Source organism: Eublepharis macularius, chromosome 2 (assembly GCF_028583425.1).
Source record: "Eublepharis macularius isolate TG4126 chromosome 2, MPM_Emac_v1.0, whole genome shotgun sequence".
Lineage (NCBI taxonomy): Eukaryota > Metazoa > Chordata > Lepidosauria > Squamata > Eublepharidae > Eublepharis > Eublepharis macularius.
Genome location: NC_072791.1, coordinates 70,566,904 through 70,592,896, shown reverse-complemented (window position 1 = coordinate 70,592,896; position 25,993 = coordinate 70,566,904). Strand labels below are relative to the sequence as shown.

Below are 25,993 nucleotides of genomic sequence, written 5' to 3'. Positions count from 1 at the left end.
TCTTCTTCCACAGATGGAGCAAGAGGCTGAAAGGCGTAGACAGCCCCAAACCAAACAAGAGCCAGAATCAGAGGAAGAAGAGGAAGAAAAACAAGAAAAAGAAGAAAAAAGGGAAGAACCAGAAGAAGAAGAGGAGGAGCCAGAGCAAAAGCCCTGCCTTAAACCAACACTCCGACCCATCAGCTCTGCTCCATCTGTTTCCTCAGCCAGTGGCAATGCGACTCCAAATACCCCGGGGGATGAATCTCCTTGTGGCATCATCATCCCACATGAAAATTCACCTGATCAGCAGCAGCCAGAGGAGTGCAGGCCTAAAATAGGACTTAGTCTCAAACTGGGCAAGTGTTGTTTTACTTTTTAAAAAAAATTTCACCTCAGGATTTTAAAAGGACAGAAAAATGGCAAACTAGTCAGCGTTGCCATAATGAACTTACCCAAGTCAGATCTATGGGTTTCTTCCTATTTCAAATCTTCCCCAAAGTATAATAATTTTGATTCATTTGAAAAGCCAAGAAACTGGACAGTAGCCCAACAAATGTATAGAGAAGGCCAGAATAGGGTGAACCTTTTTGCTACGCTATCCACAGCCAGTCTCTCTCCTTTTCTTTTAAAGTTATTTGTTCATCCTTCAACTGCAAAGATATTACCTACTTTGAATCCTGCAGAATCACCAGATGAATTGGTGTTTAAACATATTAGAATGAATCTTAACCTTTTAATAAATACAATCTTTTTTTTTTATTGTAGGTGCCTGCAATAGTCCAAATCAGCCCAATGCTGTGAAAAGAAAGAAACTCACTGTGGACAGTGTGTTTAATAAATTTGAAGATGAAGACAGTGATGACATGCCCCGAAAAAGAAAACTGGTGCCACTGGATTACGGTGATGAAGACAAAGGCTCTTCCAAAGGCACTGTCAATACTGAAGAGAAACGAAAACATATTAAGAGTCTCATTGAGAAAATTCCCACAGCCAAACCAGAACTCTTTGCTTATCCTCTTGATTGGTCTATTGTGGATTCAGTGAGTATGAACTAATACAAAATCTGCAGTACTATCTCCAAGATGAATTTATAAAACAACTGTCACCTCTTAAGTTTAGGCATCAATTTGTAAATAGTCAAATAGAGTACAAGAGATGTTTTGCTTTAGCCCAGTGTTGCTTAGAGTTGTGAATGATAGTAGTGACAGGAATACCAAGACACTAGCTAGGTTTAATGCAGTTATTTCCAGTTGTGATCCTGACTCCATATTTGCACTGACTTGGAAATATTTGTGTACTGCTACATATAGTCCCAAACTCTTTGCAGTAAAATTCTTTTTTCAGCACACACACAAATGCATCATACAACCCCTCATCCGTTCACTTTATCTAGAAAAACATTCTGCACAAAATAATTCACCAAGTCTTTCCTTGAGGTCACCTTTAGATCTGAGACAGGGCATGCAGGAGATAAGTGAAGATTACAGGCAAGTTGTTCAGTTTACAGAGTGTCTCCTGGGCAGGAATCCTGCTGTAGGGGGGGAAAAAAGCAAAATTCCAGCTACCTGCACAGGTCTCTCACGCACCTGGACATCCTTCTTTGGATTTTGTCATCCAATTAAATAATTTTTAGTTGGTTATGCATTTGAAATAAAAATTATTACCACAAACTCAGTATAGGCATCTTTAAAAGGTTGAAGGAACTATAAGGTAATTTACAATTTAATAAAGAAAAGCTACTGCAACACAGTTCATTTTAAATATTTTTTCTTTCATTTCCTGCTACAATTTTTAAAAGAACCAAATGACATTAGAAAGTAAACAGATGTGTTGTCATGAATTAAATTGCAGAGGAGTTAGCCATGTTAGTCTGTAGCAGCAAAATCAAAGAGTCCAGTAGCACCTTTAAGACTAACCAACTTTATTGTAGCATAAGCTTTCGAGAATCACAGTTCTTTTCGTCAGATGCATCTGACAAAGAGAACTGTGATTCTCGAAAGCTTATGCTACAATAAAGTTGGTTAGTCTTAAAGGTGCTACTGGACTCGTTTTGATGAATTAAATTGGTTTCTTTAAATTAATCTCCTACAGCTGTAACTTGTTAATTTATTGTTAAAATACTTTTAGACTGTCTTTCTCTACAAAATGTAGGCTCAAGGCATTTTATATTACATAAAACACCTCAATAAAACTCAGTATACACATCCATATAGTTAATGATGGCTTAAAGCCAAATACATTATAATAAATTGGCAAGATTTGGTATTGTGATTACAAGGCCAGTATTTTCAACATTCATTTTCTGATAATGAAGAATAGAAGTTATAAACATAATGGAGTAGAGCCCATGTAGTACAATGGAGATGGATTAGATGAAGGACAACTCTTCCTCTCCTGCTGCAGCCTGCTGTGCCCTCAGGTGTTAGCAGACCCCAAAGAACAGCATACAGGTCAACATGAGGGTCTGCAGTGGGAGAGTGCAGTCTCCAGAAATCACCCGATCGTATCCTCACTCAAGCAGAAAACTCACTAAAATCTAAACTGTAAATGGTGTATAAAGGATTGTAACTGCCAAGGCTGTTTGTTAACTTCTGAGTATTCATCTTCACAACTTTTGACTATTTCACCAACATCTGTGCTAAACTTATGTTTAATTAGCAAAGGCATTTACTATCCATTATAGGAATATTCTAGGGATCTCTCAGACTTTAATTCAATTGTGCTCATATTAAGTAATCCTTTTACTTTTTGAACCCTTTTAAAGCTTGCAGCCCAACTATGTGATCATTTCTTTAATGGCTGGCTTTAGGTTCCTGAGAAAGAGATGAAAAAATAAATGGTACAGTAACGTAAAAGATCTGAAATGCTGCTTTCTGTTCTAGACATTAATGGAACGTAGAATAAGACCATGGATCAACAAGAAGATAATAGAATATATTGGTGAAGAAGAAGCAACTCTAGTTGACTTCGTTTGCTCAAAGGTGAACATACATTATCTTTACAAACTTACTCTGCAGTGGCTTTTCCCTTAAAATGCTGTCATGGAAAAACCATTGTCAAAAAACTCATGTCGACCTGTTACCTAGTGAAGACATGTACCTCTGTCCCTCAAGGCTTGTGTGCTTAGTACATCTGCTGTAGTTATAGATGCCAAGCAGTGTGAGAGGCAGGTGGCAGTTGCCTTCGCATTCCCTGCAGCTTTACTCAAGTTATTTACAAATGTATTTTGATGCCCGTTCAAAATCAAATAAACTTTTAAAATGAAAAGCAATGTTTTTGCATTTTAGTCCATCTTCTGAATCATTCAGTGTGAATCCTGTGCAGCTGGTTTACTCACTGAAGAGCTCCTATAAAAGCATCCCACTTGATTTTTAAAAGATAGGGACTTTTTTAATGGCTTTAAGGTATGAGTTTACTACTCTGTAGAGTAATGCTACCTTTATGGGATAACATTCTTAAGCCGTCTATATACCTCTGTCTTTTCAGGTTATGGCTCATAGTTCCCCACAGAGTATCTTGGATGATGTCGCTATGGTAAGCAGAAAACATGCCAAATCTAGCATTTTGTTAACTTACATAAATTTGGGACCCTCTTCAGTGTATCTGAAAAACAAAACCCACCAAATGCATTCAAATTGATGTATAGATGCTTCTTATTAAGCAGTAATTCCCTACAATCTGGGTTTTTTTTTCTTCTGTTGCAGGTGCTAGATGAAGAAGCTGAAGTTTTTATAGTAAAAATGTGGAGATTATTGATATATGAAACAGAAGCCAAAAAGATTGGTCTGGTAAAATAAAGACTCTTTTTGCTTTTAGGGCTCCATTTCAATTTTTGTTTCCCACCACTGAAGAACTTCGAAGTTTCTCTGTCCTCAGACATTTGTGAGACCTGTGTTTTTAAATGTAGAAAATGTGAATTTTTTTTCATCCTCCGTAACATTTGAGACCTGCCCCTGCCCCCTTTCACTTCCCAGCTTCCTTGGTTGTAATTATCCAAATCCTGCATTTGGTGGTTTCTCACTAGGTACAGTTACAGGTATGGTTTATAAACTGCAGCTGCTGTACACAGTCTCTAATCTTCATCTTCTAAACTATGACTTGTAAATATTGTCCCATGTTTTAGAAAACATCTGTGCTTAATGCTTACCAAAATAATTGAATTTTATGTAAATACATCAACCTCTTCTTTCCCTTTTCCATTTTAAAAGATTGGAATAAACTTTGATTCTGAAAATGGATGGGAGTCATTGCTGGCACTGTAGTTTTCACCTGCATGGATGTGGACTTGTTCTCTTGTTGGATTTGGTAAAAATAGAACAAATTTGCATTATTTGTAGACGAATCTGTAAGGGAAATGGTGGTATTGCATTCACTCAGGCATCCTTGTAAAGCCATTGATTATTTCCTGCTCATTACATGAGGCCTTCTAGTCTTCAGTTAATCTGATGACAGAATTTAACATATTTGGGGATTTGAATCAAGGATAATTAGTATGCAAATTATTTGTTTTTTTCCCTTCTAAAGCAGACTTGACATTTTTAAGCATCCGTTATCTTTATTTAAAATAAAAATTCATTAGCCGGTTTAGGATACTTGGGGAAAGAAAAGGTTTAAAGATGTAACGAGCACAACAGTTTACAATGTTAAATCATCTGTTTTCAAGCAATGGGGAAATTTGTTTTTATGTAAGCCATCAAGTCAGCTGTGACTATTCTTTTTGTACTGTAAGCTGTCTCTGTTGGATTGATAGAGGGTGATATTTCCTGCCCTTTTACTCTGTATGGGTTTTATACATATGCTGATGTAACAATGTACTGTAAACTGCATTTTTTTATCTCATACACAAGTAATACTGTATGCTATGGGCCTTTTTGATTGCAGGATGAACACTTTCCAGGAAGCAAAAATTGATTCAATTTTTTTAAATGCCACTCTTTTGATTCTCTTTACCTGAAGGATACAGATTGACCTGTTTAGAAGGCATAACTTTGACCCTGAGTTACTGAATTCTTGCATTATAAGAGGACATCTGAAAACTGTTCTTAAGAAATGGGATCGTGTCAAGGTTCCAACATGTAAATATTTCAGATATTAAAAATGTATATATTTGATCTGGACTTAGATTATTTGAATGATGTCTCAAGGCGTGTCACCATTTAACATTATTTCATCTCAAAATGCAATGAATATTAATATTTTATTAATATAATGTATGATGTTGCCTTTATGCCCTACTTCTTGGTTTGCTAAAGTTACCTCGTTGGCCGATGGGGAGCTGATGTAGCAGAGTTCCTTTTACAAGTTTGTAACAGCATGTGATCATAGTATGTACAGGATTAGAAATTTACACACTGGCTATTCCTTCTTTGGTTAGGAGGGAACAGGAAAAAAATTTAAGGGTGCTACTATTAGTGCTATGTAGACTCAGTGACACATTTCTTGGACCAGTATAAATCAAAGAATTGCTAGAATTGGCACTTCAAAGTAAAGATATAAACACATATTGTTAGATCAGGGATCCCAACATGGTGCCCATGGGTGCCATGGCACTCGCTGACACCTTTCCTGGGGCCCAACAACTATTTTAGAGAGTGAATGACACCGAGTAGGGCTTTTGCCCAGCAAGACTTCTGATTGCCCACTGATTGGCTGTGCAGATTTTAAAAGAAACATTTGGCAACAGCTGTCACCACAGCACTAGGATCTTCACTGAATGACTGAAGGTACGCTGCAGCAGCCATTTTGTAGCTGGCTTTGCCTTCTGTAGTAGCCATTTTGTGGCTGTGCCCACTACAGAATTCCAAAGATGACCCTAAGCTCAAATGTTGGTGACCCCTGCTTTAGAGAGTGTTTTTGTATATGTTTGTCTTAAAAAAAAAAAACCACAGTAATTCTGATGACTGTTCTTGGACTACTTTAAATTAGAGCATTTTCTCTGTCACACCAGTGAGACTTGTACCATTTCTAATGAAACTCCTGGGTGTAATCTGCTACTCAGATTTAACTTGATTAGCTACTTGAGGCTATCACTATAGAAAACAACACATGGGTTGTTTCCCCCCATCAAAACTTCAGCCTAAATGCAAATACTAGTTCTATTTGGTATGGATGGCCCCTTTACCTGTTACATTTTGAACTGCCACACCAGAAATGCTGGTCTTCAAAGTTGCATGGTCCTTTAAGAGATCTTTGTGATCACTTTTTAAAAAAAAGTTTCTAACTAAATTTTGCTTTATTAAATTTTGTGAAGCTTTATGACGAATGCTGTAATGAATCCAAGCCAACTAGTTACGACTGGTAACTGGTAACTATTAGTATGAAGATTGTTGAGCTAATCGAAAGCAGTCAAACCAATCTGTCAGAACTGTAATTTAGTTTGGGCGTTTGTGGTGGTTACAACCAGTACTCTGTTACTTATCTCACTTTTCAAAGAATTTTAAAGGCTTCATTTCTATGCGTGTTCATCTGATTAAGGGGGGAAATTCGAGATACACGGTAATGGGCCTTAGTGAGATTGGCAGAAAAGGCGGTTCCCACAGAGGAATAAATCCGGTATTTGTAACACACGAGTTGCGTCAAGAAAACCAGATACGCTCTGTGGAGTACATCGAAGCAACAGCAAGATCTAGAGCCTACGGGAGGGGGAGGGGCTACAACAGCTGTGCGTGCGCCGGGAAAAACTTTGGAGCGGCTGTTCGCGCTGTTAACCTCCCACTACGCATACGCGTCATCCAAGGTTGCAACGATTGTCGCAAAGACAGGGCAGGCTGGGCCTCTGTTTATAGCCGACCGACAGCCTGCGGAAGAGGAGTTCAAGTAATGCGCAGGCGCGCACCTCCATGAGCCATCGAGCAGGCGGAGATGTGCTAATACTGACGGAATGGAGGGTTGGGGCGATGGGCGGGGCCTTGGCCGGAAGCGTTGGGGGAGGGGGTGGGGCTGTGCTCTGAATTCGGGTCGGAAGGGAAACAAACCGGCGGAGCCGGCTTTGAGGGGGGCAGGTAAGCTTTGTGAATGGGCTGAAAGCGGGAGGCAGAAGAGCCTTACGAGGGGGTCAAGCGGTAGTCCTCTTTTCCCCGGTCATAGTGGGGAATGGCTGAGGCGCCTCCTTCAGTTTCCTCCGTCACGCCCCCCCCCCCCCCTTTACACGCTTGTTTATGTTCTGGGCCGTAATAGGCTCTGACGGACTCCCTGTCTTAACGTGGTTCCGCTTCGTCGTTTCTTTGTACTCCGCGTTTTTAAATCTGGAATGAAGACCATTCCCTCCTGTCCCTGCACGCCCCAGCTCGTAATCCATAACAACACGGATTAGAATGTTTCTCCCCCTACCCGCCACGTGTGAAAATGCCTGAAAGGAGGGAAGAAGGTTCTGCTTCTTGACCACTCTCATGTTCTGGAAGCAGTGTTGAAATCAAGAGATGAGATCTTTGGATGTACCCAAAAATTACCCGTTTGAGAATAAGTTAGACGCTGTTTAAACCAATTTTTTATTTCTATCGAATAAAAAACTGTATACCTTAGCAGCTCTACAACATGTAGAAATTCATCAGGTGTTTCTATATCGAAATATTGTGAACTTTGTTGAATTTCTTCTTGTGACAGATTTTCTGCCAAGAAAAAAAATAGTGGCCTTAATCCTGATTCTGCCTTATGATAGTATAGAAAAGAAAATCTAATATTGTTTCTGTAAATAAAATGGGTGATGCTTCATTTGATGCAATGTTATATCTACATCAAGCCATTCATAAACTGTTTGGCTGCTTTAGCCCACACAGAAGCTGTATTCTGTCAGTTAAAAACAACACAGTTAAGAGTAGCAATTAAATTACAAAGTCTTGAAGAAGTCTCTAAAGTAGAAGTTATTAATGATAGAGTAATGCTAATATCCTGTGCTCTGCACATTTTTCTGGCTGGCTGTCAATAAAAAGTTTGGATTTAGAATTGTTTTGCTTTTGTCTTGGATTTTAAAGTGAGTTTCTTTGGGAGGAGGGAGTTGTTTGAATGAGGAGATTTTGACTCACTAAGTTTAGGTGTGTTGTGGCTGTTGTTGGCATTGTGTTGTAAAACATTTCTGCTGGGGAGAAATCCCCTATCAAAATGTTCTTGCTTAGAACAGATCCTCTCCAAAACAGAACAGTTTCAGTTCTTCTTACATTCTGGTCTGCCATGCACTTGTCTAGTGTTTTAATGCATTCTTTGTCCCAAATTCCTGTAGTTATTCCAACATGTACTATATTTATTCAAAAGTAGGACAACCCCCCTTAAAATGCTATACACAAAAAATGTCTTATTGGACATAATTTGTAACTTGTATGCAAATGTAAAATAATTCCCCCTTTTGATTTATTTATGTTATTTATAGTCCACCTTTCTCACTGAGACTCAAGACGCATTACAGTGTGAGTCAGCACAGTCACTTTCAAAGACATTTCAATAAACATGTAATGAATGGGGGGGGTGTATGCAAATTTGCAAAGATTTAAAAAGCAGCAGAAATCCAATACAGAGCTGAAAAATGTTGAAACAGAGTATAAGCAATTCTCTGTCTGACATGTTAATATAGAAACTACCTAGTGGGATCATACTTATAGCAATAGTGGTGAAATCTATGGTTTTGCTGTAAATATTGCAGTAGTAGTAAAGTCTGTGGTTCCTCTTTATCCTTTTACTGATGGGTTCCCTATCCCTTTACTGATGGATCTTTTCAGACCATTTCCTTATAGTACAGCCAACTATCTAAAAAAAACCCTTTTGAACAATTCAGTTTTGCATTGTTTGTTAAGAGGTCAAGAGAATGGGAGCTTTCCTGACCACCTCAGGTAGACCATAAAGTGAGGGCCACCACAGAGAACGCACATGTATGGGCAGCTGTTGATTTTGCCCATGTGCTAAGTGGCATCTGCAGAAGACCCTGTTCGGATGAGCAAAGCTGCCATGATGGAATATAGGGGGAGAGGAAGTCCCGTAGGTATTATGGGCAAAGACCATGAAGAGCTTTGTAAGTGATAGCTAATACCTTGAATTGAGCTAGGTAGCTATGGAGTAAATGTAGAATGGGAGAAATATTCGTGGGTAACTAAGGAGTTTGGAACAACAGAAATAAATATATATCAAATAGTTGAAAATAACTAAAAATATAAAGACACCGGTATAAAGTTCAGTAGGAATAAATAGATTAGATTAAAAGCAACATATGGTTGTACATATACATACTAAAACCTTGTATATACATAAAAATCATTAATATTGAGGTATAATAGTACAACTAATAGCCATATGTACAAAACCAGTAATACATATGCTGGCACGGAGGGCAATCTCAACTCCCCTCTGTCTGGAGATCAGGGGGCGGGGCCACCAGCCATGTGACCATTTTCAAGAGGTTCCGGAACTCCGTTCCACTGCGTTCAGCTGAAAAAAAGCCGTGTATAGAACAACTATGAACTCTTTTTAAAAGCATTTACAACATAAATATAATATTCCATCTCCTTTCCTCCCTTCCTTTATGTTCCCAATCTTCTGCACTCTCACTACATTCATTCTAACAACTTTTACTAAACTATTAACAGAAGAACAGAAAGAGATAGAGGCTACCAATATCTGGCATCTAGTTCTTCATATCCCTGATTGATAATACTTTATTCCTACGCTCCTATTCCTATGTTTTTTGTTCATGTACATGACTTTTCCCCATTATTACATTCCTTTACAAGGCTATAATATTGTTACACAAGTTTGCAACTTATGAAGTGAATTTAAAGGGCCACAAGGAAGACACTAAGCCTGGTCCTATTTGAGCACAATAAACATACTTATTGGCAAGAAAGGATGCATAGGTTTAAAGCATTAAAATTATAATAATAACATTTGATTTATATACTGCCCTTCAGGACAACTTGTTGGGTTATGAATGATTACCAACACAATGCCCACTCAGAGCGGTTTACAAAATATGTTGTTATTATCCCCACAACAAACACCCTGTCAGGTGGGTGGGGCTGAGAGAGCTCCAGAGAGCTGTGACTAGCTCAAGGTCACCCAGCTGGCTTCAAGTGGAGGAGTTGGGAATAAAACCCGGCTCTCCAGATTAGAGTCCTGCACTCTTAACCACTACACCAAACTGGCTTTCAGATCCTGTGTTAGCCATCTTTTTCTCACAGTGGCCTTTAGTAACTATGGATAAACAGTCATATTTAACTTTATGTACTATTAGTATAATTTTCTTTTACTTTACTTTTAAAACATTAAAAGTAGTACTTACATTTTTCTTTTAAAAGATTCAGGTCCTGAAGAGTACAAACTATAAGAACAACAATAATATGATGTAATTGTACGCTTCCATTCGTGTCTCTATTTAATGTTATCTCACTGGAGAATTTAAAAAATTGTGTTTTTGTCATATGGACTAAAGTCAAAACAGAGGAACATCGAGGCTTTCAGTTGAGTGCAGAACAGTGGGTCAGCTATCTGAATTGTGTGCAATTCATCATGGACATTCTTTGGCTAAACTTACTTTGCCAAGCTTATAAATGGGATAAAGGAGGATATTTGTCACATCAGCTAACCTACGGATCTTGCCACCCAGTCAGAAACTGAAGAAATTGCTATTCTTGATAGGCTCCTGCCTTATCAAAACATCGGTTTGTGGTGATAATGAAAAAGAAGCATTTCTGGTAGTGGCATTTGCACTGTTCTTGAACCAGTCTTTTTTCATTTTTTTCTACATAAACTGCTGCTAGTGGCTGAGCTTCCATCTCTTTTATAGACATTTGTTAATATTTGATTCCTTTATGTAAACTATATTCTTCTAAGTTCTGAGCAGCCCATAGCCTAGAATTTATACTTAGATTAAGTGCTTTGGGTACATATATTTATATTACTCTAGGAAATCATCAGAACAATACATATGCCAGATACTACATATCAGATATCAGATAACAAGATTTAAGATTGTAATTATGCCATTTTTGGAAAGTTTATTTAGCTACAAATGTTGAAAATGTTTTTTAATTGTGGGCCAGATTTGGGAAGGGAGAGGGTTGTGAAATATGCAGTAACCCCACAGCAGGTTTGTCTGGATCCATTCCTTCAGCATTCTTCGCTGTCCTGTCTTCACGGCTCTTTTTCAACTAGTTGTGGTTAGTGTTACATGCATGTTAATGCAAACCATAATACCAAGCCAGTCTGCTACCATTGTAAAAAATGGATTTGCAGATTTGGTTTGGGCTAACTTGTTAACTTTAACATCTCTGCAGAAGTATCATAAACTGTAATTGTCTCCATAACTGAAAGGGGAGGAAGGAATGCATGAGGAGAGATTAGCATGATTTAGTGGGTCGTCCAGATCAATTTACTACAAGCTATTTTTTTCACTCATCTAGAAAGACAACAGCAAAGAGAAGATCTTCATTTCGTGTTAGCATACAAAAAAGAATATAAGTTTTCAGAATATCTGTTTTAAAAAAATTTACAGTTGCAGAGTTTCACGAAGAAAGAAAGTTTTTGGAGTAAAAAGTCCCAATGACAGAACTATCCGCAAACGTACATTTCCAGCATGGGCAGCTGACAGAAAACTTCCCTGACAACCACCTGAGCAATACCGTACGTAAGAAAACAATTATTTTACATGCCAGCACATAAACTGAGTGGATTATTTTGTATTTATAATTGTTATAATATTGTATTTATTGTAATTATAAATTGTATTTATTGTTATAATACAAAATACTGTTGTATTTATAATCCAAAATACTGTTCTTCATTTTGTATTTATAATACAAAATGCCTGTAAAGAGCGGAGTAAAGCCCCTTATATTTGTTAGTTCTTACAGTCATTAATGTGATAAGAACCACAGAGAAGTATTTTAATGTAAGAGATCTAGTTTCATTAATTAAATAAATGTTTCATCTTGCGCTTTTCTTTTTCAAATTATAATATTCTGATACTTTTGTGAGAGGTTATCAGGCAATTTTACATGGCTTTGTTTCATTTATAGTACAAGACTGTGCAGTACAGTGACCAAGTCTAAGCCTCTGATTACAGCATGCTGAGACTGGAGTAACTCCATATAGTATTGTGTTGTTAGTTGATAGATTCTGTACAACTGGTTCCCTGGACACCTTGGATAATTTTTATTTCTTAAAAGTTTTTTTCTTACTAGGCATAAAGATAGTTTAAGTGTTGCTGATAATCTAGCAGGTACTGCATTCCATTTTGAGGTCTGTATGAAGCTTAGTATGTGTAATATGCTCTATGTCAATATTTCTCCTCCCAGTCTAACTGAGCAAATTTTAAATCATGCCATTTGCCTGATAAGGGATCGTAATCAAGGCTCAAAATAATATCTGTGTTCAAAAATGATTGATGAAAAGAATCAGAAACTTTTCAACTCTTGCCTTTTTCGGGTGAAATAAATATTTGAATCCTTGCTCTTCCAGATACAGGTCTGGATTCAGCTGAAAATTGCATAGCTCAAGTCATAGCCAGAATTTCACTCTAGTAACGTGCAAAACAGACAGATTCTACAGGATTCCATGTATTCACCTGTGGCAGCTGTGTGCATGACAGCAGTTTCCTTAGTTTTCATTTTCAGCTACAGCCCCCTCACTGCATTGGATACTGTTCTTCAGTATCCCCTGGCATTCAGGAGTGGCACTCAGAAGATTCGTGTGAAAAGGCCTTGTGTATGTGCTACCTTTTGGATCTCACCCCAGAACTTTTTCATAACCATTTCTATTTTCAATAAAGTAAATGAATCTTGTGTTTTTATATTGTATGACCAAATTTTGGTCATATTCTGCAGTTCATCCATGCATCCCCTAATAATTCACTGTTGTTGTTTTTGTTCATCTTCATTTACATATCTGTTGTTTTCTTTTTTGCTTTCCTGTCTTCGGGCTATGTGTTTCCATTATCTTGTTTTTGTTGCATATACGATGCAAGTGAGAGAGAAATTGAGTGGTTTGTTGTATTTTTAGGAGATGTAGTATAGTTCAGTGAACTACCATTTATTTGTTTGTTTTAATTTATCCTTAATGAGAAGACAATGTGCATTAGCATGGTGGGATATGTAGATAATATACACTAAACTTTTAAAATTGCTGAGATGGCAGGTACTTCTGACTGTTGTCGAATTTCAGATTTAAATTTATTCAGGCATCTTTTTAAACTCATTTAATCTATCTGTCTAGAATATTTTTACCTCATCCTTCCTCCAAGGAACTCAGAGCAGCACGCATCATTCTCTTTTCCTCATTCTATCCTAGTATCTACTCTGTGAGCCTATGATAGGCTAAGAGAGAGCGGCTAGGCCTAGATCACCCAGTGAGTTTAATGGTAGATGAGGGATTTTGAACTTAGGTCTCCCAGATCCTAGTCTGCCATTCTAATAGGTTCATCATGCTGGCTTATTTAAAGAGAATTTATTTGGGAAAATCTTTCTTTTTTATTTGAGGCAGCAAGAACAATATAAATACTGCATCAAGGGAACCAATAGAGGCATCCCTATCTGTGGTAATTTAATCAGTGCCCCAGACCACGATGTTTCATCATAGCCAGGACAGAATAACTAGAAATTTTGTTTTCACTTGGACCTGATAAAATGATAGGGTAAATGTGGGGAGTAGACTTGAACATCTAACCATCAAGGTTCTCTGGCATAATGTGTATGGATTCTAAGATGCTTTAATAGTTGTTAAGAAGTGTTTAACAACCAAGCATGAAGACCGTAGTGATTTTTGGTCAAGGAATGTTCTTCAGCAGGCCTGGCAACTGTGGTAAAATATGCTCAGTTCCTCTCATATTAGTGACATTTCTTAAGAATCCTTAGTGGTGATACCTCGTAAATAATTGTGAAAACTAAACACTTTTGTATTAATATTACATTTTGTTGTAATAAAAGGCAAGTAAATATGCACTCTCATAGGTTGGAGGAGGAACTTGTTTAATGTTGGACCTTGCATCTGTAAGGTGATCCCCCAAAAAGCTTTCTTGTTAAATCTGTGGCATTGTGGGCAGCTTGGTTCTTTGCCTTGCCTTTAAAACTGTGGTTCATTATGCAAGAAATGACTTTATTATTTCCAGTAACACTTGACAGTGCTGTATTATATCAAATCAAAATGGGTATGTTAACAGTAATATCTAATATTAAACTCTTTAAAATGTGCTGCATGGTCTGGACTCTGTGTTTCAAGTCCTTTCAGATTTTCATATGTTAGTTGGCAGCTGTTTATGGAAACAGGTCTGCAGTTTGAGAGAATCTTCTGATCTCCGTTTAAAGCTTCTACAACTGACTTGTTGCATGGAGGCAACCTCCACTAGAAGTAGTACTTACTTACTGCGCCAGAATCCAAGCTGGCTAAGCTCATTTTCTCAGTAGTACCAGGAAATTGAAGGTTTAGCATAGATGCAGAAGCCCATAATGGGAAAATTTGCAAAGCCCTGCATAATACAGTGTTGCCTGGCACTGCTTCCTTCATTTCCATTTGGGGGTTAAGGCTCAGATACAGAGCAGGGGAAGTTTCCATCCAGGCACAATTCTGTTCTGCACCTTCAGTTCTACTGCCTTGGGTTTGACATTAACAATGTTCTTTGATAGCTGCCAGGTTCCTGTTTATCTTTAGTATTACTCATTCATCTTGAATAAACATAGTTTATTCTTGCCCATAAACCAGTAGTACAAGGGTTTGATTCAAACCCCTTCACCGACTTTAGATGCATAAAGACTGATGAAAGCGAGGAATCGGTACCTTTGCTTCCAATACAGTTGGCACCTCTGACTTACGTGTAATGCTAATAAGATAGTAATTTGTGATTTTTCTACTTGCTAGAACAAAGTGTGTTTGATGTGACACAAGTTATTGCATCTTTATTCAAATGTAACAGGCAGAACGTCATTCTGAATGTTACTGTTTTTTCCTTGCTCCTCCTTTAACAGTTGCAAACTGCAGTCCTGAGCACAGTTTCTTGGGCTGAACTTTTACTTAGGGACTGTTTTGTATAAAGCTCTTTTTCTTGTTTGATCTGTGTTTATTTTGCTACAAGCATTGGCGCTATACTTGAGAAGGATGATGTAAAAAGAATTTTGTTGGAAAATGAAAACTATTTCCATGTAGGACACAATGTCCTTTTGGAATGAAGTTATCAATATACTTATTACAATATACCTTTTTCTTCTTAAGGCTCAAAGAAATTTCCGTCAATCCGTAAATAAATATTCTCATAGTCTTTTTAGATACAAGTTTAATACAGGGAACTGGTATCTATACTAATTTTCATCAGGACTGGAAGTTTAGCATCATAAGTAAATCTGTATCTTATAATCCGATCATCTTTTTATTCTCTGTCCTATAGATTTTGCTGCTGTTTAGTTAAAACATTTTAATTAGTTATCTTGCCTTACAAAGTAGAATTAAGTTTGTCCATACGGTATACTTAAGTTGAGAAATACTAGAATGATATAGAAGGTTAAGCTTTGTATTTTTAGGCCATTTCTGTCACTTTTCATACATTTTGATATTATTGCCCTCTATCTGCACCTTTTTTTTGGAAGCACCTACTGTACTTTTAATTATACCAAAGTAAGGTAATGAAAATATAATAATTGTAAGTGTAAATAAATTTAAAAGTAGTTAGTAAGTAGCCAATTTTATGAAAATTTTAAATAAGCAGGTTGTGCTATCTGATCAGAGCTCTGCTTGTCCCTACTCTGTTTGTCCATGCTCTACCTACCATGTTTTCAACACCACAATGTGTTATTCCCTGTGCAGAAAGGAGCATTGCAGAATTTTTGCTCAGGGTTGAGGCAAAGGATGGGGGGGAACTTCTCAATATTTTCTATAGCATCAAAAAGTCTTCGCATGAACCTTTGGGCAGTCTTTATGATTACATCAAAATGTGGCAAATGCGTTCATCTATTCAGAATAAGGGCAAAGTTTTCTGAATTAGTTTTATTTGTCCTGGTTGACATCAGCATGTAGTTAAAACTGACTTTCGAGCATTGTGATGTCATCCTATTTACTGCATGGTCCCTAAATTGGTTGGGATCATCCATGAGACTGCTCAAAGAAAAAGATGATGTAGTGATAAGCAGGGGTGTGCACGCTGGAAATATTCAGATTTCCTGCTTTGGGTTTACCCGAAGCGGGAAAAACATTCAGAAATACTCAAAACCCGAAGTGGCAAGCCGCTTCAGATTCGGGTATTTGAATCATTTGAATGCTCCGTAAAGATTTGGAGCATTCCAAAGTGATTCAGGGGGCTGGGTTTTCCAGCACCCCCCTAACCCCCCCCCCACTTATCCCCTCCTCCCTATCAGCTGGCAGGCGGCGGGGGGGGATTCCCCCCTGCCGCCTGCCAGCTGATGGTTTAAAGGGCCCTGTCCTGCCAACAAGCGGCAGGGCCCTTTAAAAACCCCACAACACCCAGCCCCCCCCTACTTACCTTTGCTCGGCTGTGGAGCCTGCAGTCTCCTCGCCGCCTCGTTCACCTGGTGCCATGGTCAAGGAGTTCCTCGACGCCGACATCAGCGGGCGCCTCCCCGCCGCCTCTTTCGCCTGCCGGTGTCAAGGTCGAGGACATTGGCAAGGTGAATGGAGTGCCTGGCAGGGAGGTTGCAGGCTTAAGCCTGCAGCCTCCCCGCCGCCTCGTTCGCCCACCAGTGTCGGGGTCAAGGAGCTCCTCAACCCCAATATCGGCGGGCGAACGGAGCACCCGGTGGGGAGAGGTGCAGGCTTAAGCCTGCAGCCTCCCCGCCGCCTCGTTCGCCCACCGGTGTCGGGGTCGAGGAATTCCTCGACCCCGACATCGGCAAGGTGAACTTAGCGCCCGGCGGGGAGGTTGCAGGCTTAAGCCTGCAGCCTCCCCACCGCCTCATTCGCCCGCTGGTGTCGGGGTCGAGGGAAAATTATCCTAATACAGGGACCTAACATAGTGATCACAGTGACCCCTAGAACTAACTAAATTGTCTACCATATGCTCTCCTTTCAATTAATCCACAGATATCTTTTAAATTGTGTTGTTTTCCCCTGTGATGTGTTCATTACCCCTGTTTGTCTTTTTAAGCTTCCGTGTCAAGATATTCTTTATTTTTAGTTTCTTGCTACTGAATCTTTGCTTCCTTTCACATTTGTTTCCTTTTGTAATTCGTTTTATTCCTATATTCAGTTCCTACACAGGGTTCTCATGGTTTCCTCTCCAATCATTGATTGGACTTGCATAAATCAGTCCGTTAGCCCAAACCTTAAAACTCAGAATGCATGTATGATCTGTGGATATTTAAGGAAATGGGATTTATTTTTAACAAAATGTTTCTAGAATGACAACACTGAAAGACGGCGCCATGAGAACAGTGATAATCCTGATTCAGAGTCGAATGGGCAGCCACAGAACAGTACTCGGCAAGTGGTGGAACAAGATGACGAGGAGGAAGAGCTGACGCTGAAATATGGTGCAAAGCATGTGATTATGCTATTTGCGCCTGTCACACTTTGTATGGTAGTAGTTGTTGCAACCATCAAGTCTGTCAGCTTTTATACACGCAAGGATGGACAGCTGTATGTATCCATTTTTCCCTTGCCTGTTTTGTCCTGAAATCTTGCAGTTTTTTCTTTATTCTCTGCTGTTACTTTCAAGTTTCGACAAGGTGTGACAGCAGTAGACCCGTGTTTTAGATGATGGCTGCTGCTGCTGCTGCTGCAAAAGTATTAAATGGGGAAGTGTGAGCACAATTTCCTGTGGCCAAGTGACACCTAATGTACCCGCCCTCCTACAAATTAGAACAAAATTAGAAGTTGCCTTGCAGGAATAGCAGTAGCTGGGAGAAGGTGAGCTAAGAGTACAGCACGCCCTTCAGCATGCTCCCACCCCATCCTCATTTTATACTAGCTCAGTACTACCCACATTATAATATACTGTTGGTCTAGCTAGATCCTTAATTATGATCCCTAAAACAAAGGACAGCTTAAGGACATACAGCATAACTCTTTTTTTGGTATGTAGATTAAAAACAATGATTTTCCTGTGTAAAGATAGCTAGCAGCTCTTATTTTTTTAAGAAACCTGCAATTTGAGTCTCATGCTCCAGTTAAATTTAAGTCTCAATTTTATTATCTCAAAATTGATTTTATTTCTTTAATTCAAATATTTGTTCCTTTATATATATACACATCCACACAGGGCCAGGGAATTACCTTTTTATTTTTATAGTCAAAAACCTTACTTCCTCTAATAATTTACCAGTACTCTAACCTTGTTAGCTGATCCTCACTTATATCCCCCTTAAGGGTATAGTCCTTTAGAAATGAAATGTTAAATGGATAAGAAATATGATCCCTTTAGCTAGTTTATCCAGTCTGCCTATGGCTGAGTTTGTGGTACTGAATGAAGTAGCAAGTCACTTGTTTTTTAATTCATTCCATATCCACTAGATGGTGTGTGCATAAAGATACTGTTGAGAAGGAATATGACTTTTACAATGTACTCCTAAGCGGAGATAAATCCTTCAAAGTGAATTAGCTTCAGCGGACTTAGAAGAGCATGACTCTGCTTAGTATTGCTCTTTAAGTACATTTTTTTAAAATGTTGAATATTCCTTAAAGGAATTTAATTGGAAGACTGTCAGGATTTAAGACTGTATTTGTATGGCACAGATTTAACCTGTCCTTTTTAAAATTGTGTTTTAGCATCTACACTCCATTCACAGAAGAAACGGAAACAGTTGGACAAAGAGCTCTGAATTCTATTCTCAATGCTGCTATCATGATTAGTGTCATCATTGTCATGACCATACTCTTGGTTGTGCTTTATAAATACAGGTGCTATAAGGTGAGGAGGAGTTCTCTGAACCATGACGTCATAATGCACCATATCAAAAAAGGCTGAGATCTTCAAATGTCTTTCCCCATGTTTCTGAGAACATATTTGAATATACTGGTTTCCAAATAAATGAAACATTCTTAAACCTCTGCCTAAGCTAAAAACTGAAGTGGAAGTTCAACTTTGAAGAAGCATGGTTTCCCATAATTATAGCTGTTTACAATAGATTAATAGATACGATATACTACAATAGCTATTGAAGATCTTTCAGATGCTTTAGAAAGGGGAAATCACGTATATCTAAACCATCAGTGACAGGTTTTTCTTGAATTTAATGGTCTTATTTCCAAGAGGACCCTAAATTTTGGATCAAATTAAGTTCTTTTTTGGACTCTGAGTTGAAATAAACATTTAAGTTGCACTATCTGCCTATGAGTGCCTGAAGCTGAGCTCTGACTCTCAAAAGCTCCAACCCTGTAAATCTAGTTGGCCTTAAAGGTGCTGCTAGACCCAAATCTTGCTCAATCTTCAAAGGTTATTATGAGGGTAAAACAAAGGAAAAGAGAATAATGTAAGCCACTTTGGGTCCCCATTAGGGAGAAAAGGCAGGATATAAATAAAGTAAATAAAATTATGGAATGTATAATCCGTGTTGTAAAATGTAATATCCTATTTCATGTGTATACTTATTGAAGTGGGATCAATTAAGTAACTTTGCCAAGCTGTAAATGGTATCGGTGAGATTTGCCTGTGGAAACTATCCTCATCCTGTTGAAGTTCGACAAGACTGCACCTTCACTAGAGATTTGCACATTATTAATTAATTTAATTAATAAGATTTTCACATGCCATTGGAGAATCCTGCTCTTGATAAAGATCAGGGCTCTATTAACCCATGGCCAGGCTCCAAGGTTTCAGGTATTTCGGGGGCCCTCCAGCACCTCAATATTTCACCCTACTACAGCTGATAGCCTGACCCAGTTACGGTAGGTACTAGACCGCAGTACATAGCCCTATATCCGTTTTGAGGGTCTCCTGAAGAATTCTATTCATATATACTTAAGAGAGTATAAATATAAGGATAAATATATATGTACATGTATTGCTATGGTGCAGAGTGTAAAGTGCCTTTAACCATTGGAGCCCTAGGGAGCAAGTAACAGTGCTGCAGCAAAAAAAATTGACAGGCTCCTAGTCCCTGTGGGGCCCCTAGGGCCTGACAAAGATTGGCCTGTTCTTTGTAAAATCCTGCTTGCTTGTACTATACAACCAAGCCAGCTTTAACAAAAAGAAAAATGCACAATGTTGTTCATTAAGGTTTGTTAAACTTCCTGTTTGCTTACTGAAATGTTCTAAGAAAGCAATAACGTGGGCTAGACAAGTACTGTGTGTGACTGTACAAACTGAGGAACTGAAATGCATATATAAACGATATGAAGTAATAAAATTTGTTAGGAAAAGAGATGAAAATGGGAAGTATCAGTCAGACTATGCTGTGAGTCCTGTGACCTCTTGATTCGTTATAAGTGGTTACAAGTAGAACCTCTTAGCTTCTGTTTTTTTTATTGTTATACCTGAAAGGTTTTTTCTCTCTCATGCTGTCCTGAGTCACTCTGCATAAGCAGAGTCTGTTTTCCTGCCGAACTAAAATACCTGATTTCTCTGTATTTTGCAAACCTTGGCAGCAGAATTTTATTCAGGTTTTATCAGGCAGAACTGGAGTCTGTAGCAACAAATCAATTATAATGTGCAGTTGTCAAGTGAGACATGACTGTTTTAATAAAACTTTAGAGACCTGCCCTGACATGCTGTTATGAAATATGTTATGAAGAATGTCGACTAATTCCTGTCTTTCATGTGAAGCATATTGTGAAAGGCACATCTAACAAAAGGCAGGTGTGTCAAGTGTTGGGGGTATATAAATAAACCTATTTTGTAAGGGTTTTTTTGGCTGAATGTTTTCATAAATAGAACAGCCTATAGAGTCAAAGCCTACTTTAGCTCCGTTTTCAATAAAAAGAGTAAAAGCAGAGCTATAGTCAGCACAGCAAATGACCATGTCTCTAGTTTTTTATCTTAGGGTTTGACTGCATACAAAAAGAGTTTGTTTTATTTTCTATCAAACTAGATTTAGATATTTATAATTATGTGTTTGTATTGTGAATATTTTGACTTTGCTCTGAAGATACACAGCTATTTGGTTTTTTTATTACATATTGATTATCTGATGTTTGGTTTCTTCTGAAGATAGTGAGGTTTTGTCCTCTAGATAGAAATCCTAAAGGATATCGTGCATGTGAAGTTTTGAGCCTCCTGTTTCTTTGTCCTGGCAAGGAAATCTCAAATGTAAGATGGCCAGCTGAAGACTGATCCATTACAAAATGGCATTGCTTTTTATCTGAACATCTTATTATCCAGAGGTTTTAGATGTTCCAGGTTTGGGCAGTTCATATGCATTAAATTACAATGTAGTGAAATTGTCATTAAACTATAGTGTAGTATAATTAAACTAAATCACACTTTAATGACTGAAAGGGAAAAGTAGCTTATAACAGTTCAAGAGGAATGTAAATCTCACTATAAGAATCACAGGTTGGATCCACCACTACCCCTTGTGTGAATGGAAACCAATTTCTGTTTGTACAAGGGGGTGGAATTCCACTGCAACCCACATGTTTTTGAATGTACCCTACCCTTAGGAATGACTTTTGAAGAGGCACAATGGGCAACAGCAGGAGGGCAAAGACAAAAGTCAGTTTTATTTTTATTTTTTTAATATTAAAACTTTATTAAGTTTTTTTTTAAAAAATGACAATACCAAACCAACACCATTGTATATATAAAATTCTCCTTTGTACACATTAACTTAAAACATAACTATAACAAAAGTCAGTTTTACAAGGAGAACATCATGGTTCTTTGTATCCTGTCTGTTTTCTAGAACAGTGAGCAAATATGAATGAAACTTTGTGTCATAATTATACTACCTTTCACTTACCTTCACTGAATTTCATTTGTCACATTATTACTCACTTTTCCTATTTTCAAAGATTCTCTTGGAGTTCAAGCTGCTTTAGTTTTCACTATGCTGATGATTTCACATAAATTTAGTCTTCTGGAGTTTCTGCTGTTGAGGAGCTTTATGCATAATAAAGAACTTTAGAAAATGTTAAATAAAGCCTGTAATAATATTACTTATGAATGTAAATAAGTAAGTCCTGACATTTTGAACTATTTATTTCCCTCAAGTAACATAAGCTGCTTTCTGAAGTATGCACTGGGTGAAGGGTAGGTAAAGGTAAAGGTAGTCCCCTGTGCAAACACCGAGTCATTACTGACCCATGGGGGGACGTCGCATCCCGACGTTTTCTTGGCAGACTTTTTACGGGGTGGTTTGCCATTGCCTTCCCCAGTCATCTACACTTTACCCCCAGGAAACTGGGCACTCATTTTACCAACCTTGGAAGGATGGAAGGCTGAGTGAACCTTGAGCTGAACCTGAACCCAGCTTCCACCAGGATTGAACTCAGGTCATGAGCAAAACTTGGGCTGCAGTTCTGCAGCTTACCACTCTGCGCCACAGGGCTCCCTCTCTTATTCCAGTTTTTACTGCTGTTTACTAGCGTTCAATAGTATACTTGAGTTCTCATTTGACAGAACTGAAGTACATTGACAGATCCCTTGTTATCTACTCAGCATAGGTTTGGGTGTGTACTAGGTTGGGTATTAGGTTTGAAATGCCACTACTCCCTTCTCTACTCCACAGCCATGTGACTTCCAAGCTCTGTGACGATGTGACTGCCTCACTTTGAAAGATAATGCCTGGGATCCAAGCACAGTATCTAGGAGCCAAACATGGCTCTTTGACATGCCATGTGTGACTCTTCTAAACACTGTTCCCCAGTGCAGCACCTTCCCCCTGTTTCAGTAGAATAGGCAAGGCGCTTGCCTAGTGGTTTCTACTTTGAAACAACTGCTGTTGGAGGAATGGGTAAGCAGCAATCCTCCCTGAGGTGCAGGCCTTACATCAGGAATGGAAGTAAATGTGGCTTGTTTGGTTGATGGTAATTGCCACAAAGTTAGTAGTTGTGCACTAGAGTATGCATGTGAAGGGATTGCCTATTTCTGTCCCTCCACATAGCATAACAAGAGTGCTCTAGTCTAGACCTCTATTCACTCCCAGAAGCAGCATTTCTGCAGTTACAGGTTGCTGCAGGGGAAGAAGAGAAGCAGGAAAATCCTAGTACACGTTGACTCAATGTTATGTGACTATAGATTTTTCTAGAGAACAGTATGCATAACTAGATTTTTGATATGAAATCCAATTGGTTTCAAATAGACTCTTTTTAAATGTAATAATTTTAATATCTGTTCTGAAAAGGAAATCTTTATAATTGTTTTTGTGTTTTAGGTGATCCATGGATGGCTCATCATTTCTTCTCTTTTTCTGCTTTTCTTTTTCTCATTCATTTACTTAGGGTAAGTTTAACCAAAAAATTATGTTAGGGCTGTCTCAATGAGTAGTTGAATCAATCTGTCTTCATTGGGTTATAAAGTCTGCATCCCTTATAAAAAGAGTAAAGCTCAAAATCTGTCAGGAATAAAGAATACAAGCCCACACACACACACACTTGGACATTTGTTATAGATGTTTGTTCCTCTCCTGTTGCCCTACAAATCCAACATTCTGCCAGCTATTAACTGTAATCCTATTGTAAACAGATTGGGTTTCCATGCTTACAGATAACCACTTCTTGGAGTCTTTGTAGCTTTATCTGCAGAAAATTGTACTTCCTTGGCAAGGCTGGAGTCTGAGATTTGCTACAAATATTGCCAATGTCTGCGTGCTTATTTAGTAATGGCAGCTATACATGTTTGAGAGCAGATGAGTATAAATATAGAGAGCACCTGGAGGATGGTTTTGGTTTTGTATTGCTATGTAAAAATACATAGCAGCATGGATTAAGTTGGCAGTGAGCTTTTAGGAAATGAAGTTATGTGTAAGTATTCCATGTACAACTGTTGCTTAATAGGTATATATAGCTTCTGGGGCAAAAGCAAGACTAAGATGTTTTGCAATGCTATATAGTCAGGAATTCTGTGCAAGAACATGTTAACCTGTTGCTCTAGCCACTGTAGCTGCTTCTGGCCCTTGTAATTAAAGCAGTAGTAGGTTTTAGCATACAAAAGAAGCTCTACCACAGTGTGGGTGAGATTTTTAGAGGGCAAAGCACAGAGTCCCTTTGCACATCAACCTAATGCTTTCGGACTTTGGCCCAAGATTCTTTGCCTAGATTAAAAGCCACAAGGAAGTGGAGTTTATCCCTCTTTTAGGGACAAACAGAGTAGAGCAGTCCAGTTCCAATTTGCTTGTCTTAGAGAGGATGCTGCAACGGGTGTCGCAGCAGAAGCCTCTATACCTCAACAATTACAAGAAAGAAGAGGATTGGACTGTAAATGACTTTTTAATGGCAAATTTTGATTTGGGCAATTGCTGTCCACAAAGAATCTTTATGTGAAAACTGAAAACTTGCAGTGTCATCCTAAGCAGAGCTACACCATTCTAAGCCCATTGAAGTCAGTGCTTAGTGGTGCTGCATGTTGAATTGTTTCAGTGGCCTAGGAATCCATCGAGTCCTAAATGTTTATGCCCCCCTTTAAAAATATTCTAGATTTTTCATCGGTAGTTTATTTACTCGAGTTGACTCCATGGGTTTCAAAAAAATACCTAATTTTGTATGACCTGTGATTGATGCAGTTACAGTCCATCAAATTGTTCTTAGTCAAAGAAGTTCTTCAAAGGCAAGGAGTTGTTTGTATAAATGGTGTTCTATTACAGGGGAGAACTGAAACTGGCATAATTGGACTTGGTTTACCATTATGCATTTATGTCCCGGTTTATCTTTCCAATTATGGAGATGAGTAGGAGGCAAGAGGGCAACAAAGGAATGTGCTACACAGAACTTTGTTAGTAAATCAAAACGCAGTTGTAGTGAAGCTTGAACCACTTATTTCTTCAAAACTTAGCTTCTCCCCACCCCATAAATTTTAATCTAGTTTAAAGATTAACAGTTAATTTTGAGACTGGCACAAAACCCAAAAATAATTAAATTGTTTTATTATTTCTGCCATGTTGTTCCTTTGCTTTAATACAGTAGTAAGTTTTAAATCTTTTGTGTGTTTCATAGTGAAGTTTTTAAGACCTACAATGTTGCCATGGACTACATTACGCTAGCTCTCATGATCTGGAACTTTGGTGTCGTGGGGATGATCTGCATTCACTGGAAAGGCCCCCTCCGGCTCCAGCAAGCCTATCTCATTATGATAAGTGCTTTAATGGCTCTGGTCTTCATCAAATACCTTCCTGAATGGACTGCCTGGCTCATCTTGGCAGTAATTTCAGTATATGGTAAGGTCATGGAGCCAAAAATTGCACTAGAGGTAATGGTGGCTGCTTATTCTGCTTTTTCTTTTTTATTATGTTTGATAGTCTCAGTAAATTAAATTCAATACCAGGACTGTTTTACTGGTTTTTAAATATTTTTTTAAAATGTGAGGTGTCATATTGTAAGTCTGTATAGTTTCTTAATAATGCCTCTGTAGATCTTTCCGTGACAAGAAGAGAGTGTGTTATCTTCACAGCACTGATACTTTTATTTCTATACAAAAACCTCTATAGAAATATTGATTAAACTATGGTTGTTGTGGGTTTTCCGGGCTGTATTGCCGTGATCTTGGCATTGTAGTTCCTGACGTTTCGCCAGCAGCTGGTGCTGGCATCTTCAGAGGTGTAGCACCAAAAGACAGAGATCTCTAAGTGTATAACTCCTGTACTGAAAGATCTGCAGTGGTTACTCATCTCTTTCCAGGCACAATTCAAAGTGCTGGTTCTTACCTTTAAGGCCCTAAATGGCTTGGGGCCAGGGTACAAGAAGGAAAGTCTTCTCCCATACTATCCAGCTCACCAGTTAAGATTTGCCTCTCAGTCCTGCTGTCTGTGCCCTGCTTTCATAGGTGAGGCAGATGATGATTAGAAACAAGGCACTTTCTGTGGTGGCACCTCATGTTCAGAACATCTTCCCCTTGAGGTTTGCCTGATGTCTGCTTTACTGTTTTTTACAGGTTAGGCTAAAACATACCTTTTTACCTGTTTTTAATCAGGAGTTTTATCAGCTTTTTAATGGTCTCCTGTTTTGT

The 25,993-nt window shown here is 38.4% G+C and overlaps 2 protein-coding genes across 6 annotated transcripts in view; both read left to right on the top strand.

Moving 5' to 3' along the window:
- Positions 1 to 5,093, top strand: part of RBM25 (RNA binding motif protein 25) — a 39,554-nt gene extending 34,461 nt beyond the window's left edge. For all 4 annotated transcript variants that reach the window (XM_054970937.1, XM_054970938.1, XM_054970936.1 and 1 more), the window contains 5 exons: positions 14 to 338; positions 748 to 1,022; positions 2,865 to 2,963; positions 3,469 to 3,516; positions 3,687 to 5,093. In XM_054970937.1, coding sequence (XP_054826912.1) covers positions 14 to 338; positions 748 to 1,022; positions 2,865 to 2,963; positions 3,469 to 3,516; positions 3,687 to 3,779 — 840 coding nt within the window. In that variant the 3' untranslated portion in view covers positions 3,780 to 5,093. The remainder of the gene's footprint in view (positions 1 to 13; positions 339 to 747; positions 1,023 to 2,864; positions 2,964 to 3,468; positions 3,517 to 3,686) is intronic.
- Positions 5,094 to 6,914: 1,821 nt separating this feature from the next.
- PSEN1 (presenilin 1) overlaps positions 6,915 to 25,993 on the top strand; it is a 43,076-nt gene continuing 23,997 nt past the window's right edge. For both annotated transcript variants that reach the window (XM_054970983.1, XM_054970982.1), the window contains exons 1-6: positions 6,915 to 6,983; positions 11,456 to 11,583; positions 17,297 to 17,535; positions 18,664 to 18,805; positions 23,208 to 23,275; positions 24,985 to 25,205. In XM_054970983.1, the coding sequence (XP_054826958.1) occupies positions 11,503 to 11,583; positions 17,297 to 17,535; positions 18,664 to 18,805; positions 23,208 to 23,275; positions 24,985 to 25,205 (751 nt within the window). In that variant the 5' untranslated portion in view covers positions 6,915 to 6,983; positions 11,456 to 11,502. The remainder of the gene's footprint in view (positions 6,984 to 11,455; positions 11,584 to 17,296; positions 17,536 to 18,663; positions 18,806 to 23,207; positions 23,276 to 24,984; positions 25,206 to 25,993) is intronic.